Here is a 15,395-nt window from a genome sequence, read left to right on the forward strand (position 1 = left end):
TTACTTCCGTGTCTGACTCATCGGTCCAAGAGTCAGGTAACTCTGTTTACATTTTAAAAACTGCGACAGTTCACACAACTTTAACACGACATGCATATATTATACATGAAACTATTGAGCTAATTCTGCTATTAACTGCCGCGGGGTTCCGCATTTCTTGGTGGCAAGTGACGTCACGCTGATTCGTCATGCTCTGGGTTAAACGGAGCAGATTTTTGTCCCTTTTCGCTGCACGTCCGTCAGCAGTTACTGCGCATGCGCTGTACCAGACCAGGAAGAGCCGCCGCGAGAGAGAGAGAGAGAGAGAGAGAGATCGAAAAAGCTAGACAGGAGACAAGAGGAGATAAGAGAAATAAAGTAAACACAGAAAGCAGCAGGAGAAAGCAGACAGAGAATAGAGAGCAAACATACAGTAACAAACAAGAGAAAGCAGAGGAGAGCGGGTTGATGAAGTGTGACCGACCAGGAATGAACCAGCTGGAAGCACCGTGAGTAAATACACTCTCACTGACACTGCATGACGTTACATCATTACAACGTTACTACTGACATAGTTACTGACATAAAGAACATTAGAGCCGTGAGTTAACCAGAGGCAAGGCGAGTTTATTTGTAACGTTATAGCACATTTCATACACAGAGGCAACTCAAAGTGCATTACATAAAATGGACACAAAGACAAGAGCAGAGTGTTGCAAGGTAAAATATACGATCCAAAAGGCCACATTGCAAAAATAATTATTATATTTTTACTTTGTGAGTGAATTCATGTGTTAAATGATGCACTACTGTGAATGAGAACATCAATAGAGCCTCATTCTCTTCCGATCGCTGCGTCTCAAGACTTCAGCCCGCTTTCCTTCCACTGGAAGGCTTCCAGCCAAAATGTTTTTGGACATCTGTGTCGGGCATTAAACTCACCTTATTTCTGCACTTTGAATGTATAGGTAGGGTCGCATGGGGCAACCTTATATCAGAATATTAGTTGCTCCAAAACGGTATTTGTTTTAAAAGACAAAGTTTGACGAGAATCGAGTCGTGACGCATGCACACTGGCATCATTTCGTCTTCTACAGACATTTGAGCCACAGCCCCCGAATGTGTGACAGCAAAGATTGTCAGAAAGATGGCAGATGTGACACATTGCTCAAATTGCCAGCAACCTTTCGAAAAAAGGCCCAAAAAGGTACAATCGGTGGAAACTTTTAACATGCACTAGCCCAGAACCTCAATACATTTTTTCCAGCATAATCACCAAATGACCAAACATCCGCATTCAAAGCACTTCATACTCCCAGAGCTGGCATAATCGATATAAAAACCACTCATGTGGTGGTTAAGCGTGTCGTACGATGCCGCTGGCCCAGATAATTGCACAGATTTACTTTTCTATAACAGTTTGTGCTTTGCACCATTTATTTCTCTATAACATGTTTATTTGTAGCGTCTGGAACTTCATGCTGCTTTTCTTGGCCAGGTCCCCCCCCAAAAAGTATCTTATTTTGAAGCAGCGGTGGCCAGGATTTAGCAGCGGTGGGCCGCCGCTACTAAATGCATATAGAGGAAACCCTGTATCTGTGTCGTTTCACCTTTGATTGAAAAATGATTCCACCTGATTAAAGAAAACATTAACTATGTGATATTGACTGATGCCGTTTTCGGTCATGTCTCATGGTGTACTTAGCTAATCTAATTAGCTCTAACAGAGACTGAGTTGAGCTATATGGAGCTAGCGAATGGGCAGAGCCATGAATGTAGTTGAACTACCAGCAAGCTACTGAAAAATGTAGTTAAACTATGTAGTTCAACTACATGTAGTTCACTACTCCCAACAATGTATGTAAAATACAAAATAAAACAAACAGTAATGTATTAATTTGATGTAGAATGCATAGGACATGTAACTGGTTTACCGTAAATTCCGGACTATAAGACGCACCGGTCTATAAGCCGCACCTTCAAAGGTGACTATTTTTTTCTTCTATAAGCCGCACCGGTCTATAAGCCGCGGGTGTTTTGATGTTTAATTACCATATGAAAGGGTTCGTGCACAGAGAGGAATGTCGGGAAAGAGATCGCTGTTTGGGGAAGCTCCCATTTATTAACATTTCAACAAAACAAAAGTCAGGTCACTAATCCCCAGACAAAATCACACATTGTGGTATTTTTTGTTTTTTTTACAGTGCACACAGTGTCCGCGGTGTGGTGAAAAGAGGGCAAGAGAGGAAATTAAAACAGAAGTGGATTTATAGTTAGAAAGAGTGCTAAAGAAGAGAGAATTCCGTTTTTTATTTTTTTATTTTAGTTACTCACAGTACTATTGACCAGTCCAACTCAAAAGATATTCGGCAGTTTCACTTTGAGCTCTTGTTCCGCCGCTGGGCACACAGTGTCCGCGGTGTGGTGAAAAGAGGGCAAGAGAGGAAATTAAAACAGAAGTGGATTTATAGTTAGAAAGAGTGCTAAAGATAGTCCGGTCTGGTTATGACGAGTCTCGCTGGGTACAGTACGCCAAAGCGATATCCATTGACTCGATGATGCTGTTGTATGTTGCGCGTTTCTGTTGCACCAACGCGGAGAGGTCCTGCCCGGACGAAAAAGCGCGTACCCTCCCAGGTGAGGGGCTTCTTCCCCGCAGCCTGGAGGATGAGTTGACGGTCGGGCCAGCGGAGTAGGCAGATGAAGATGGCCCTCGGTGGCAGGCCGGGGTCTGGACGTGGCCGAGGCGCCCGGTGTGCCCTGTCCACCTCTGGTGGTTTCTCGCCTTCCTTCAGGTCCAGGATGTAACACAGGATTTTGCCACGAAAGCGTCCATGTCACCGATCTCAGCTCCTCTTTTACATTGATCAGGCGAATGTTATTTCTTTTACTCCTGCTGATTAAGTCATCAACCTGCGTGTGCAGGGTTTCGATTTTGCATTTTATCCATTTTCGGACTCACTGTGTTGTTTTTGTCCTCCAGTGCGCGGATGCGCTTGCCTTTTCCACATTATAAACTCTGTTCACGGTTGCCTTAGTTTCTTTAGTGAGTGAGTGGATGGACTTCTGCACGTTTTCAAACTTGTTTTCAAGCTGCTCAAAACCTCTGAGCGATGTCGGACTTAATCGATAGTGTTTCACGGAGTAAAAGTTTAGCCCAAGCGTGTATCTCCAGCCTCCAGCAGGTGAGTCATTTCCTCATTCATGGCGTGATTGCTTCGTCTTTTTCTTTCTGCTTACCTGTGTTGTGTTATGTTATGTTATGTTATGTTATGTTGTTAAAAGAGGGCAAGAGAGGAAATTAAAACAGAAGTGGATTTATAGTTAGAAAGAGTGCTAAAAAAAGAGAGATTTTTTTTTTTTTTTGGAAAAAATCCATAGATAAGACGCACCGTTATATAAGCCGCAGGGGGCAAAAAAGGCCAAAAAACGGGAAAAAAGCCGCGGCTTATAGTCCGGAATTTACGGTAGTTAAACTCGCATTCGGGAATAACGTTAACGTAAGTGGCACGAGGCTCGGAGAGCCTGGTTCTCCCAGAACACACTCACTTAGCGCCAGAACACACTCGATTTGAGAGCGGAACACACCAGGATTGGCCAACGCCAACTCCAGTGCCCAGAACTGTCAAATCACGTGAAGGCCCGCCTCTCAACCCTCTTTAATCTCAGACAGGCAGTATTTTCAGTCTGATAAGTACCGTCCCTCTCCTCCTTTAAAACACCTGTGTGGAAACCAGTTGGTTTATCTCTTCTTCCAAACATTCATCAACAGTAAGTCCACCAAATAAATTAAAATTAACAACAAAACAATCCATTTGCATCAACGCTGTAAGCTAGCTGCTGCTTTCTGCACAGGTGTTTGTTACAGTTAACTAATGTGATGAGCATATCGGCAGGCTGACGTCTGGCTGACTCAATGAGGACTATTTTTTATCTCGGACTAACACTCGGCAAAAAGTTCATTATTTTGAGAGCAAATGGCCCGAAAATATGAACACCTTTGTTTATAGCTTGTATTTTGTTTTTTATTGTTGTTTAATCGCAATATTACACTCGAGGGTGTGCTTTACTGTCGTTAGTGGCACGACAGTGATGCGGCAGGACCGGGGCGAAACCGAGGTCCGTACTCATCACTGAAGTGCCACTAACGACAGTAAAGCACACCCTCCAGTGTAATATTACTTAAATAACACACAGATAGATAGATTGATTGTACGATTGTACTTTTATACTGTTATAAGTCTCTAACCATTTGTTGCACTGCACAGCTAAAAAAATATATATATCTCAGAAGTGACACAATTTATGCTTTTATTCTGAAGGCAGACCAGCCCAACTTCCTGTCCCATTCCACCTAACGCTGGGCAGACCTTGGCACAGCTACACCTAACTTCCTGTCTGTTGTTTGCTAACTCGCAGTATCTTGACACTGGTAACTGTAGAGGAGGAAGTAATTCAGACTCAGACAGAGCGAGGCTGCTATAACATTACAGTCGCTACTCAGCGGTCCCACGTGTTGTTTTGTTGTGATGACATGTCCTAAACGCAAGATTTCACCTTGCAGTGATAATGTTTCTGTGTCCTTCAAACGCATGTGTGTGTCTGTCTCGAGCCTCCTGTCAGCTCAGCCAGAGATTGGCTGAGCTACAAGTAGCGACCTGTATGCTAATGTATAGCAGCTGGCGCTCCACATCTAATGTTATATTTCTTCCAGAGGAGCCGCATAGAAACAAACGGCTGAGGGAGAGAGAGGAGAGGGAGAGAGACTGAGGGAGCTGGAGATAGGGGGAGAGAGAGATAAGGGGAGAGAGACTGAGGGAGAGAGAGAGGGAGACATTGCACACACGCCAGAGTCCTGCGCGGGTGTGATTTTCAAGACCCGGCGCTCCAGCTCAGAACCGTAGCTTTTACAGCGCCAGACACGCCTATTTCCTCATTCATTCAATGCCAACTACTACTATGTCAGAATCAAAATTGGATTGGATATTATTAGTATGTTCCCGAATGACTGTCTAAAGTTCTAAAGTTACCACTTTTATTCACATCAGTCATATATTTGAAGAGCGGTTTCTGCCTCCACGTATCCTACAGCAGCTGAATTCACCCTCTCAATAAACTGCGAGTGGAAGCAATGTGTAATGTCTCAGTCCAAAATCCATATGTATAGACCATTTAGGCTCAATGAATAATAATGATCTCATGATGTGTTTAGTCGCACTGATTGAATAATTCCTATAGGCTATCAAAAAAAAAAGAATGATAATAAAATTAAAAAAGGCTTCTGAACTGAATCGACACGGTAGCCTACGTGCGGGCATAGATTACATTTATAAAAAATAGCCTATTTTGTGGTCACATATATAGGCTATTGTCAGCAGAGTCGCATATCTCCATATTTCATATAATGATGCTGGAAATATGAAGTTCAATCACTTCATACAGGCCAAAAGCAACACAGTTGCAGCTGCAAAATGCAGGAGTAGCCTAGATATGAATAATCTGTGTGCATGGGATCCCATATTAAATTGCTTAGATGTAGTAGGCTATTCTAGCATATGACCATTTCCAACACAACGTCAGCCTCAGCTCCATTGCGCACACGGCACCGTGCGCTTTGGAGACGTTTATGTAACCTTTTTATGCGGTTTAGTGATATTTCTCCACTCACCATTCAGCTGCAATCAATCGGCGGGGTCAAACAACGTATCTAGGCTACTTGAGAGCACAAAAATGAATATATAAAAACATATTCCAAAGTGGTAAGTAGGGCTTAATTTAAATGTAGCCTGCAACAAAGTGCAAGGCTTTAGTCCTTGATTAATTCAACAGGAGCCTTTTTTTTTCTTTTTTCTTTTTCTTTTTCATTTGAATGCAATGTATTTTTCATATGGATATGAATGGTGACTCGCTGTTTCCAGAGAGCTGATTGGTAAGCAGGTGGGTCTTTCATGGGTTTTGATCTTATCCTCTGAACTTAACCTTGTGTGTGTGTGTGTGTGTGTGTGTGTGTGTGTGTGTGTGTGTGTGTGACAGTCTGAAGGATGAGGAGGACCAGGAGGAGTCGGTGTGTTGCCGTGATGACGACAACGGGACGAACAACAACAACAACAACCGACGCAAGGTGATGATGTCAGCATGAGTCAGAAGGCTTTCTCTTCTTCTGTGGTTTCATGTTTTAGGGCTGTAGTTAACCAAAGAGCATCTTAGGTAGTGCTGGGCAATTAACTGAAACCAACATTTAGAACCTCTAAACCACTTAATCTTCCTCATGTCAATTCATTGGATTAATTCATTTAATTAATCAAAGCAATTCCCGCAGATTTGGAATTTATAATGCGGAACGAGTCCTGCGTGCGTTTGCGGGCCGATGTCTATATATTAGAGCCCGACCGATACTGGATTTTTGAGGCCGATACCGATATTAGGGAGTAAAAAAATACCGATATCGATATATCGTCCGATAATATTATTAATTTTTTATCAAATTTTTATCCCCCATTAGTGCTAATTTTTTATTTATTTATCCTGGTTGCTGCTCCACCCTCTGCCGATCTGGGGAGAGCCGAAAACTGGCTCCATGCTTCCTCCGAGACATGGGCAGTTAGCCAGCCGCTTCTTTTCACCTGACAGGGGAAGCTTCACCGGTAGGACATAGCACGTGGGAGGATCACGCTATTCAACGAGTTCCCCTCGCTCCGAACAGGCGCCCTTAACGACCAGAGGTGGGACCACACAGGGATTCCGTTAGCCGGCAATTGCTGGCTTTTAGCCGGTATTTGTTGCCGTGGGCCGGCAAATTGAAAGGTCACCGGCTCAAGTGGCCGGCTGAAAATACGCCAGATAAATAAATTCCTTATATAAAATAGCCTAATATTGTGTGGCCTATAACCTAAGTGATGTTGCCAATAAGCTACGACTTAAATAGAGATTTATTACATCATATGTTTTCCGCCCCCTGTATGTTGAGTGTTGGTGAAAAAGAAAAATATAGCAGACGCTTTCTTTACTGTAGAGCGCCGTTTAAAAGCCGCACAAGCAGCATCAGTCCCGCCGGCCAGCGCTGGATCCGCTGTGAGGAAACACACATGAGGAAACCTAAATGTCAAAACAGACATCCCTTGCTAGGCCAGTCCTTTTTTTAATCGAGATCATGCAATAAGTAGCCTACTTCAGCCGAGGCCAGCAAGACGGCAGCAAAGAAACAGAAGCGTGTCTGCCGCCGTCAAAAGCGAAAGCGACCCAACGTTAGGCTGTCAATTTAGCGGAGGTAAAAAGCATTTTGTCGGCCGAATCAATCAATCAATCAATCAATGGCTCGTGCTTGTTGCCCGATGCTCGTATGATGAGGAGATGAATCAAAATGCTTACCACAAATAAAGCCACATGGGAGCCGAGGACGAGTGCAGGAGAGCTGACGCAGGTGCCGCCAGGTGTGGAGTGGGAGAGATTAAGGTGCGTAGCCTATTGCTGGAGATTCAAGTTGTGCGCTGTCTGCACTCTGCACTGACACTGTTGCACTTATTACTTTTAGCTAACGCTACGTTGTTTTTTCATCAAGGCAATGTCCAGAAAATATGGGTTCATGAGTGTCTGCAAATGCAGATAGATAGGCTATAGGAGCATGCATGCATCTTGTCTGTTTCAATAACGAAAGCGTCCTTACCGAGAACGACGTGCCGACCAATTCAATATTCTTGCTGCGAAATCGGCCTCTTAATGACAACACTGGAATAAATATGATCGACTATAGAGGCTATAAAGAATAGACTATAGAGAAATGAATTGATTCGTTTATTTAGGAAACAATTATTTTATAACATCCTTTTTTTAATAGTGGCCGGTAAATATTCGATACGGCCGGAATTTTGGAACGTTACCGGCTGCACTGGCCGTCTGGGAAAATGTCTAGCGGAATCCCTAGCACCACATCAGCAACCCTCAAATATCAAACACTTGACAAAGATATGAGTTGACATGAATTGAAATGTAATGTAGGCAGGATATTTTACAGCTTATTAATAAACTCAATGCAATGAAACAGTAAACTTAACTGTGAATTTAATAATTATAAATAACTAGAAATACAAAAACACAATAGAACAAATAGTTAAGAAAAAATATCAAATATACACAACATGCTGTCTATAACAAAAACAACAACAAACGGCAATATCGGCGCACCATATCGGTCGGGCTCTACTATATATGTTAAGCCGACGGTGCGGAATGCTGCTGAATTATACAGATGACTGGTCGGACGCATTACACGACGGACCGTTAGCTGTTGTGGCTAGCTCAGGCAGCGGTGTTAGACTCCCCGCTCGGTAAGAAAGCAGCTTGTTGTGACATTCAAAGCAATTCATACTCCCAGAGCTAACGTAATCCATATAAAAAACCTGCATGCTTTATCCGAAATGAAACGTACAGGGTTTGTGTCGGTGCTTGACTTGAGCTATATGTAGCGGCTGTACAGAGCCATGATCTGTTTGGAGACCAATAATAAAAATGCACACATTTACATAAAAACATCAGTCAACATCAGATAATGTCTTTCTTTAATCTGGTGGAAGCATTTTGCAATAAAAAGTGAAACGACAGATAATGGTTTATAGTGGGACTTTCCATGCCTGTCTATTGACTTAAACGTGCGGTTTGGCCGCTAGGGGTCACTCTCTTGATAGTCTCACGTAGTCAGACCCACCGTCGACGTCAGCAAGCTTCCAGCAACGGAATCATCTATGGCTGGCACTGTAGTCTTGACTACTCTCCTGAAACCTCTCTCAAAACAATGACAAAGGTCGTGTGTTGATGACTCCACTGCCGCAAGGAATTGTGGGATGGCAGCATTAGCTGTGTTAGCTTGCTAGCGCAGAAAAAGCATCTTACTTTCTTCAGTAACTAAGCAACGGATTTTCATCACTTATCAGAATCAGAATCAGAATCAGAAAGACTTTAATGATCCCCGGGGGGAAATTGGGACAGGTTACAGTAGCTCGCACTCAGAACACAACATAGCATAAAATAAACAGTAAAATGTGATAGTAAGCAAAAATAAGCAAAATAAGTAGAGTACGTATAAAGTATATTGAAAGGTGTGACTTGTACTTGCTAACACATTTATGTTTTGGTCACCAGTGACCCCAGAGAAGCTTCATTTAGCCTATGTGGCGGGAGAAAGCTTTGTGAAAGTTTTGTGTCCCCGCTCCTCCTTCAGACCTGCACACCAACAAGAGTGATGAGCAATGTACACACACTTGCCCTGCTGCTGCAGCTTGGTTGGCTGCCTGAATTCCTTTCTTCAATTGGTATATTTAGATTTTGGCCCCTCCTCTCGTCTTGCCGCTTGCAATGTCCTGACGCCAGCTATCCCAGCATGCTTCGCAAGGTGGTGAGCAACGGGCAGCAGCAAGGAAAGGAGGGACCATTTTGAAATCGTTAAGTTAATACTAAAAACAAGAATAATCAAATCAGGCAATTATAAAATATTATAACACGTGATTGGTACATTGATATTGTGTTACATTTACATCCGGCCCTTTGAGGGCAACCATAATGCTGATGTGGCCCGGGATTAAATTGAGTTTGACACTCCTGGACTAGGCGGTGTGCAGGACCCGTTGCACATCAGAGCTTAGGCATGGACTTGTTCAAAAAGCCACAATTTGACCTTATTCTTAAAAACACCTTGGCTGCTTGTACATTTTAAGTGGAGGGGCAACATGTTCCAGTTTGTAGCCCCGATAAATTTAAAGGAGCACTTACCTAAGTTTGTTTTAAAGCTAGGTACACGCAAGTCAGCATTACTGGCTCTAGTGTTGTGGGAGTGTGTACCACCACTCCTCTGAAAGTGACTGCTGAGATAGTCAGGGGCCCTGTTGTTATAGATGCTATACCTAAGATATCTAATGTTTTCTGTAGGTACAGCCAGCTATGTACAGTATGGGCAGTATCCCGGTTCATTGGACGCATCTCTGTGTGCTGTTATTGCTGCCTGTGTTTATCGGTAGAATGAAAGGTAGGATGGCCGAACGGGACCAAGCAAGCAAACGACCGCTTCATATCACAGAGGGGCGCGAGGGACCAACTCCCATGTTAACCTGTTTGCCTCTCTGTCTGTCTGTCTCTCTACCTGTCTGTCTGCCTGTTTGTCTTTAGACGGTGTCTCCAGGATCAGGGGAGCACCCTCTGCAGTATAACTACACCTTCTGGTACAGCAGAAGAACTCCCAGTCGACCGGCCAGTTCCCAGAGCTACGAACAAAACATCCGACAGATTGGAACGGTGGCTTCAGTATGTAACGTACACACATCATTTATATTTATACATATATTTAAATGTATAAACTCATATAATAAAACATCGGACAGATCAGAATGATGGCTTCGGTACGTACACACAATTTATATTTACCGTATACATATATTTAAATATATAAACTAATATAAAAAAACATCAGACAGATCGGAACGGTGGCTTCGGTATTAGGGATGTTCATCAATTATCGAAAATCGATAATTGATCGTTAAGGATTGGAATCGATCCTGTGGCATTTGGATCGATTTTCTAATTATTCAATTTTTTTTTTTTTTTTGGACTAGGTTTGGGTGGAAATCGTTCCTCCTCGCCCCACTCCATTGCACAGCCGACTAACGTGAGGTGGAGCTTCATATAGTCTCTAGTTTTCTGGCTGGGCACGGGCCTTTGTGCCAACAAAACTGTTTTAAACATGGGAAATTCACACCGGCATGCGCCGGGGACAGCAGTGTTGGAGAGGAGACACATTGAAATAAAGAGTTCATTGAGGAGAACACGTTGTCTTTCGTATTTTCTGCCATAGGCATTCATTTTGTAAAAAAAAAAAAAAATGAAAATATTGAAAATTTTCTAAGTATTAACACATTGAGTGCCAGCGACGCCATATGGCGTCATTAGAAATTTACCGTAGAGTGCCAGCGACGCCAAATGGCGTCAATAACTCGAAATTGTTTTTTTGACGGGGGGGTGTCCATCTCAGCTTCTTACATCGCCTCTTACAATATGAGAGCTATTGAATGTGTCTAACCTATTTTACAGAACCCTTAGGTGGCGACAGCACTCTCCAGATGAGAGAACGTGGAGTAAAACACAGAAGAAGTCGTTGGGGAAAAGGAAATCGCATCGCATCCGTCCGTATGCAGCTGCTTCATTGAAGCATAACGTTTAGCTGTGCCCCTGCAGCAGCCAATCTGCTATCACAATTGAGCACCTCGGTGTCCGCTGCAACAGCCTCCGTGTCCGCTGCAACACCCATTCGCATGATCAGCCGTGGATTTGTTATTATTCTCAACTGGAAGCATGGGAACTGGTACACGCGGCTGTAAAAAAGCTGGATCTAGCGGACTTTTTCAGTGCTGAGCACACGCAAAGCAAACAGCCGAGCAGAGCAGAGAGACACTCCTCCCACAACGGGGGGGGGAGGAGGAGGGGGGGAGGTGGGGCACGCAGAGCAGCATAAACTTCACCCAGACAGACCCAGACATCAGAAAATTAGCTTCAGAGTCAGTGATGTGCTTGAAATGTTTAATTTCACAAAAGGCTCATTATCTCAGCTCGTAGAAAAAAAGGGCTGTTTTTGCTTCAATCAAGCTATCTTCTCCGGCTCATAACTAAAGAACGGAAAATGGGATCAATAAACTTTTTTTTGCAGGTGATAGAAGAGAGTCTCATCGTTATTTGTGCGTGTTCAGTGTTTACATAGTAATTATTAAAGAAATTATATGACTGTTTTAAAATGCATTGCGGCCTATGTGGCACAGCAAGCAACCTTTTGCCCAAGGGCCGTGGCACTCAAAGTGTTAAAGGAGAATTTCGTTTTTTTTTAACCTGGACCCATCTCCTGGCATTAATTATGATTTGGCCACTCGCGCAGCGATCTCCGCGGCGTTTCTGGCCGTCCTAGCGTTGTTTTGAGATCAATAGCGTCCAAGTCAGTTGTAAAATGGAGCTGACTTGGGGCCAAGTGTGAGCCTGTCTTTCCTGCATCTAAATAGCTATTTTTATTCCCGTTTTCGCCAAATATCATCATAATCTGATCCCCCAAGAACCACCACAGTGATATTTCGCCAAAGGCTGTTTCCTGGAGTCGCACAGGGATCAAATTACCTCAAACGTGATCTCGGTCACCAAGTCTCGTGAAGTCCCGCGATACTTTCCTGCCGACTGGCCAAGTACAGGAGGACGCTTTGCGGTGGTGGTTTTAGCGCAACCTATGTGGGGTTTGGCATAACCTTCGTTATTTCGAATCCCACATAGGTTACTCCAAACCCCACATAGGTTACGCTAAAACCACCACCGCTCACGCTATTGATCTCAATAGCCAGGAGATGGGTCCAGGTTAAAAAAAAACGAAATTCTCCTTTAACTCATTGAGTGCCAGCCACTTTTGGAGAACGGACGCTCCCAGTGCCAGAGTTTCAGAGGGTTTTCAGTGATTTCTCGAGGCCCACAGAATATTGTGTGATGTAAACACCGAACACGCACAAAGAACGAGGAGACTCTCTTCTATCATCTGCAAAAAAAAGTTTATTGATCCCATTTTCCGTTCTTTAGTTATGAGCTGGAGAAGATAGGCTGTTTTGAGCAAAAAGACACTTTTCAAATTAGAAGCTGAGTTATTCCACCTTTTGTGAAATGCAGCATTTCAAGCACATTCTGAGTCTGAAGATAACATTTTCTGATGTAGTGACGTGGTGTAGTTGTGTGGTGCATGCGTGCCCCACCCCCCTCTCCCCCCCTCAGCTGCAAACTCCTCCCCACACGCACCCAGTCTATTTTCGGAGGGCTCCGTTTCTTTGCGCCGGCTCCCAGCGCGACAAGGAAATGCCAAACCGGACTGGAGGGAAAGGTTTGGCCCTTCGGCGTCGGGTGCTGCCTTTCTGGCGGCTAATCGTGTGAAGAAACTATGCAGACAGACAGACAGAGGCAGAGGAGCTCAGTTGTGTGCGCGGATTGACTGCTGTTGGCAGCCAGCATCAGCTGCAGTCAGAGTGCAGTCAGAGCCATCTATATGGCTCTGGCTGCAGCATGAGCGGTTTCTCTTTGATCACGGAGGTTTTTCCTGCAGTTTTCCGGACCTTCCTCTAATCTGGAGAGCACTGTCGCCACCTAATGAGTCCGTAAAATAGGTTATACACTTCCAAAAGCTACAATATTTGTACAGGAGATCCAGGAGGCTTTGATCCACGTCCCACCGTCAAAAAACGCATTTGACGTCGATCGACGTCCGTGGCACTCTACGTCACTATTTACTTTGACGTCGATCGACGTCCGTGGCACTCAATGAGTTAATATGATCGATAATCGATAATTGATCGTTAATTTTCACCGATTATCGATTTTGGAAAATTTTCAAAATGAACATCCCTATTCGGTATGTAGCTACCCACATATACTCATACATATATTTAAAGGTGTATGTGGTATTAAAATAAAATAAAAAATAAATTTGTTACCTTGCTCTACTTTCCGAAAGCCTGATATAGAGTGTTTGATCATTAACATGGGTCCTCCGCTCTGCAGTATACAGAATAGAGATGCGCGGATGAGCTTTTATGCCATCCTAATCCACGTGTATGCATGAACCAACCGCCCGCCTGTTCAGTCCACCACTTGCCCTCATGTAGCTTACTCGGCTAATGCTATAGCTTTAAGTTTAGTTTACTGGATTGCCTCATTGTATGGGAAAATACAAACACGTCTTCTCTTCAAACACTTCTTTAGCGGAGACTCCTTTTTGAGGGTGACATCATTGACCCATATATGGACCAAAAGTGGAGCCTAGCGACCTAGCACATGGCTATTGTTTTGTTTGAAAAATGTAGCTTAAAATACGTTCATAGACTAGAGAACGTAAGCACCAAGTGCCGCGAGGGGCGTCATCCAGAGCACACACAGTTTGGCTGTAATGCCCCTTCTAAAATTAACTCTCCACATGGCCAGTTTGGCATTCCCTGGTTTGAACTGGCCACGGTGCCCCCTTAAAAGAAAGTTGTGGATCTCCTCCTTTAAAATTACATGCAACGCAGTAAACAAACTCACGTTTCCCTCAGTCACTCACTCACCACTCATCATGCTCGACATCAGTAGTGTGAGATTCATCCCACTCCCGCAAATATGTAATGTAGCCTACGTAAATACAGCTAATTATTAATTTAATTCACAGGGAGAAACTGTTGTACAACAGGTAATTTGCTCTAATGACCCGGGTTGAGAGCATAAAAAACGCTAGCAGTAGCATTAGCCTGCATGAGGGGTTTTACTTCGTTTCGAACTCGAGCTCTCACTCTAGTGCCATATTCACTGCGTACGCAGCCCACTGGAAGACTGTTATTTTTGCTCAAAAAATGACCTTTAATATAAAACCGACCACCCACCAGTAGGTGGCGTGGGGCCCCCTGGGGCTGAGGCGGCCACCCCCGTGACTACGTCACGCCCGCTCAGTCCAGGGTTAGCCACTCATCGTTCTTCCAGCCGCGCTGAGGACGTGTTATTCAGAAGCTCTGTGTTAGCTCAAGTTTGCGCTCTTAAAAGCTAGGCTAATTCCATCTTATTTTGTCCACCTCGAGAGGTTTGTGTGGACGAGATTCTTCAGGCTTCGGGGACCCGATCCTGTTCTCTTCACCAGCGGCGTCGGAACAAGTTCATCTAAAGCTAAGAGTGTCTTGCTTTGCAGTTAACACCTGTATAAATAGCTACCGCCGTGTAGCGTGCTTCGTCTTCCCCAGCTGGGGTGGTGATAGTGATAGGCTTGAGAGCTAACTAAGGTCTGCTCTCAAAGTGTGAAAGCTAGCTTGCATACGTGCGAATAGCGTATTACTGTTTTAGCACAGAACAATAGGCTAACTTAGCAGGCTGCGTCCGCGGACGGGGTAACGCACCCAGTTGTTGTGTAGATAGCTAGCTTGCACCCGTGCAGTTAGTATCTTGTGTGCAGGCTACCTCCGTGTAGTTCACTCCGGCTGGAGTAACGTTAGAGAGAGTAGTAGCTCAAGAGCTGTGCTCTCAGTTAATAACTAGATAGCTAGCTCGCATCAGTGCGGCTAGCATCTGGCCATATTGTGCGTTAGCTTCTGCTACCACCCGCTTATCGTTGCACGTGCAGGTTCGCTAGCCTCAGGGCGGCTTGCTGCTTAGCTTATAAGGTAAAACCTCCGCTAATTCCTGCTACAGCCTGCGGGTGCTTGCTACGAGTTAGCTTCTTAACTTGTGCAATGAGCCAGGCGGCTGCCATGAGAAAGGGGGGGGGGACAGCCAGGAGCTGTGAGATGTGCGATGCTACGCTGGCTGGTTACGATCAGCACAATAGCTGTGTGTTCTGCCTAGGGCATGAGCACGCTGCACAGGCATTGCTGGAACCTACATACTGCTTGTAGTGTAGC

The 15,395-nt window shown here is 44.3% G+C and overlaps 1 protein-coding gene across 1 annotated transcript in view; it reads left to right on the forward strand.

The window, feature by feature from the left end:
* Positions 1-293: 293 nt before the first annotated feature.
* Positions 294-15,395, forward strand: part of LOC310771302 (eukaryotic translation initiation factor 4E type 2-like) — a gene marked incomplete at its 3' end in the record, with an annotated part of 28,928 nt that continues 13,826 nt past the window's right edge. The window contains exons 1-3 of the mRNA XM_083663945.1: positions 294-488; positions 6,013-6,100; positions 10,135-10,269. Of these exons, the coding sequence (XP_083520071.1) occupies positions 448-488; positions 6,013-6,100; positions 10,135-10,269 (264 nt within the window). The remainder of the gene's footprint in view (positions 489-6,012; positions 6,101-10,134; positions 10,270-15,395) is intronic.

This window comes from Poromitra crassiceps (assembly GCF_964638095.1).
Source record: "Poromitra crassiceps genome assembly, contig: HAP1_SCAFFOLD_506, whole genome shotgun sequence".
NCBI classification, from domain to species: Eukaryota; Metazoa; Chordata; class Actinopteri; order Beryciformes; family Melamphaidae; genus Poromitra; species Poromitra crassiceps.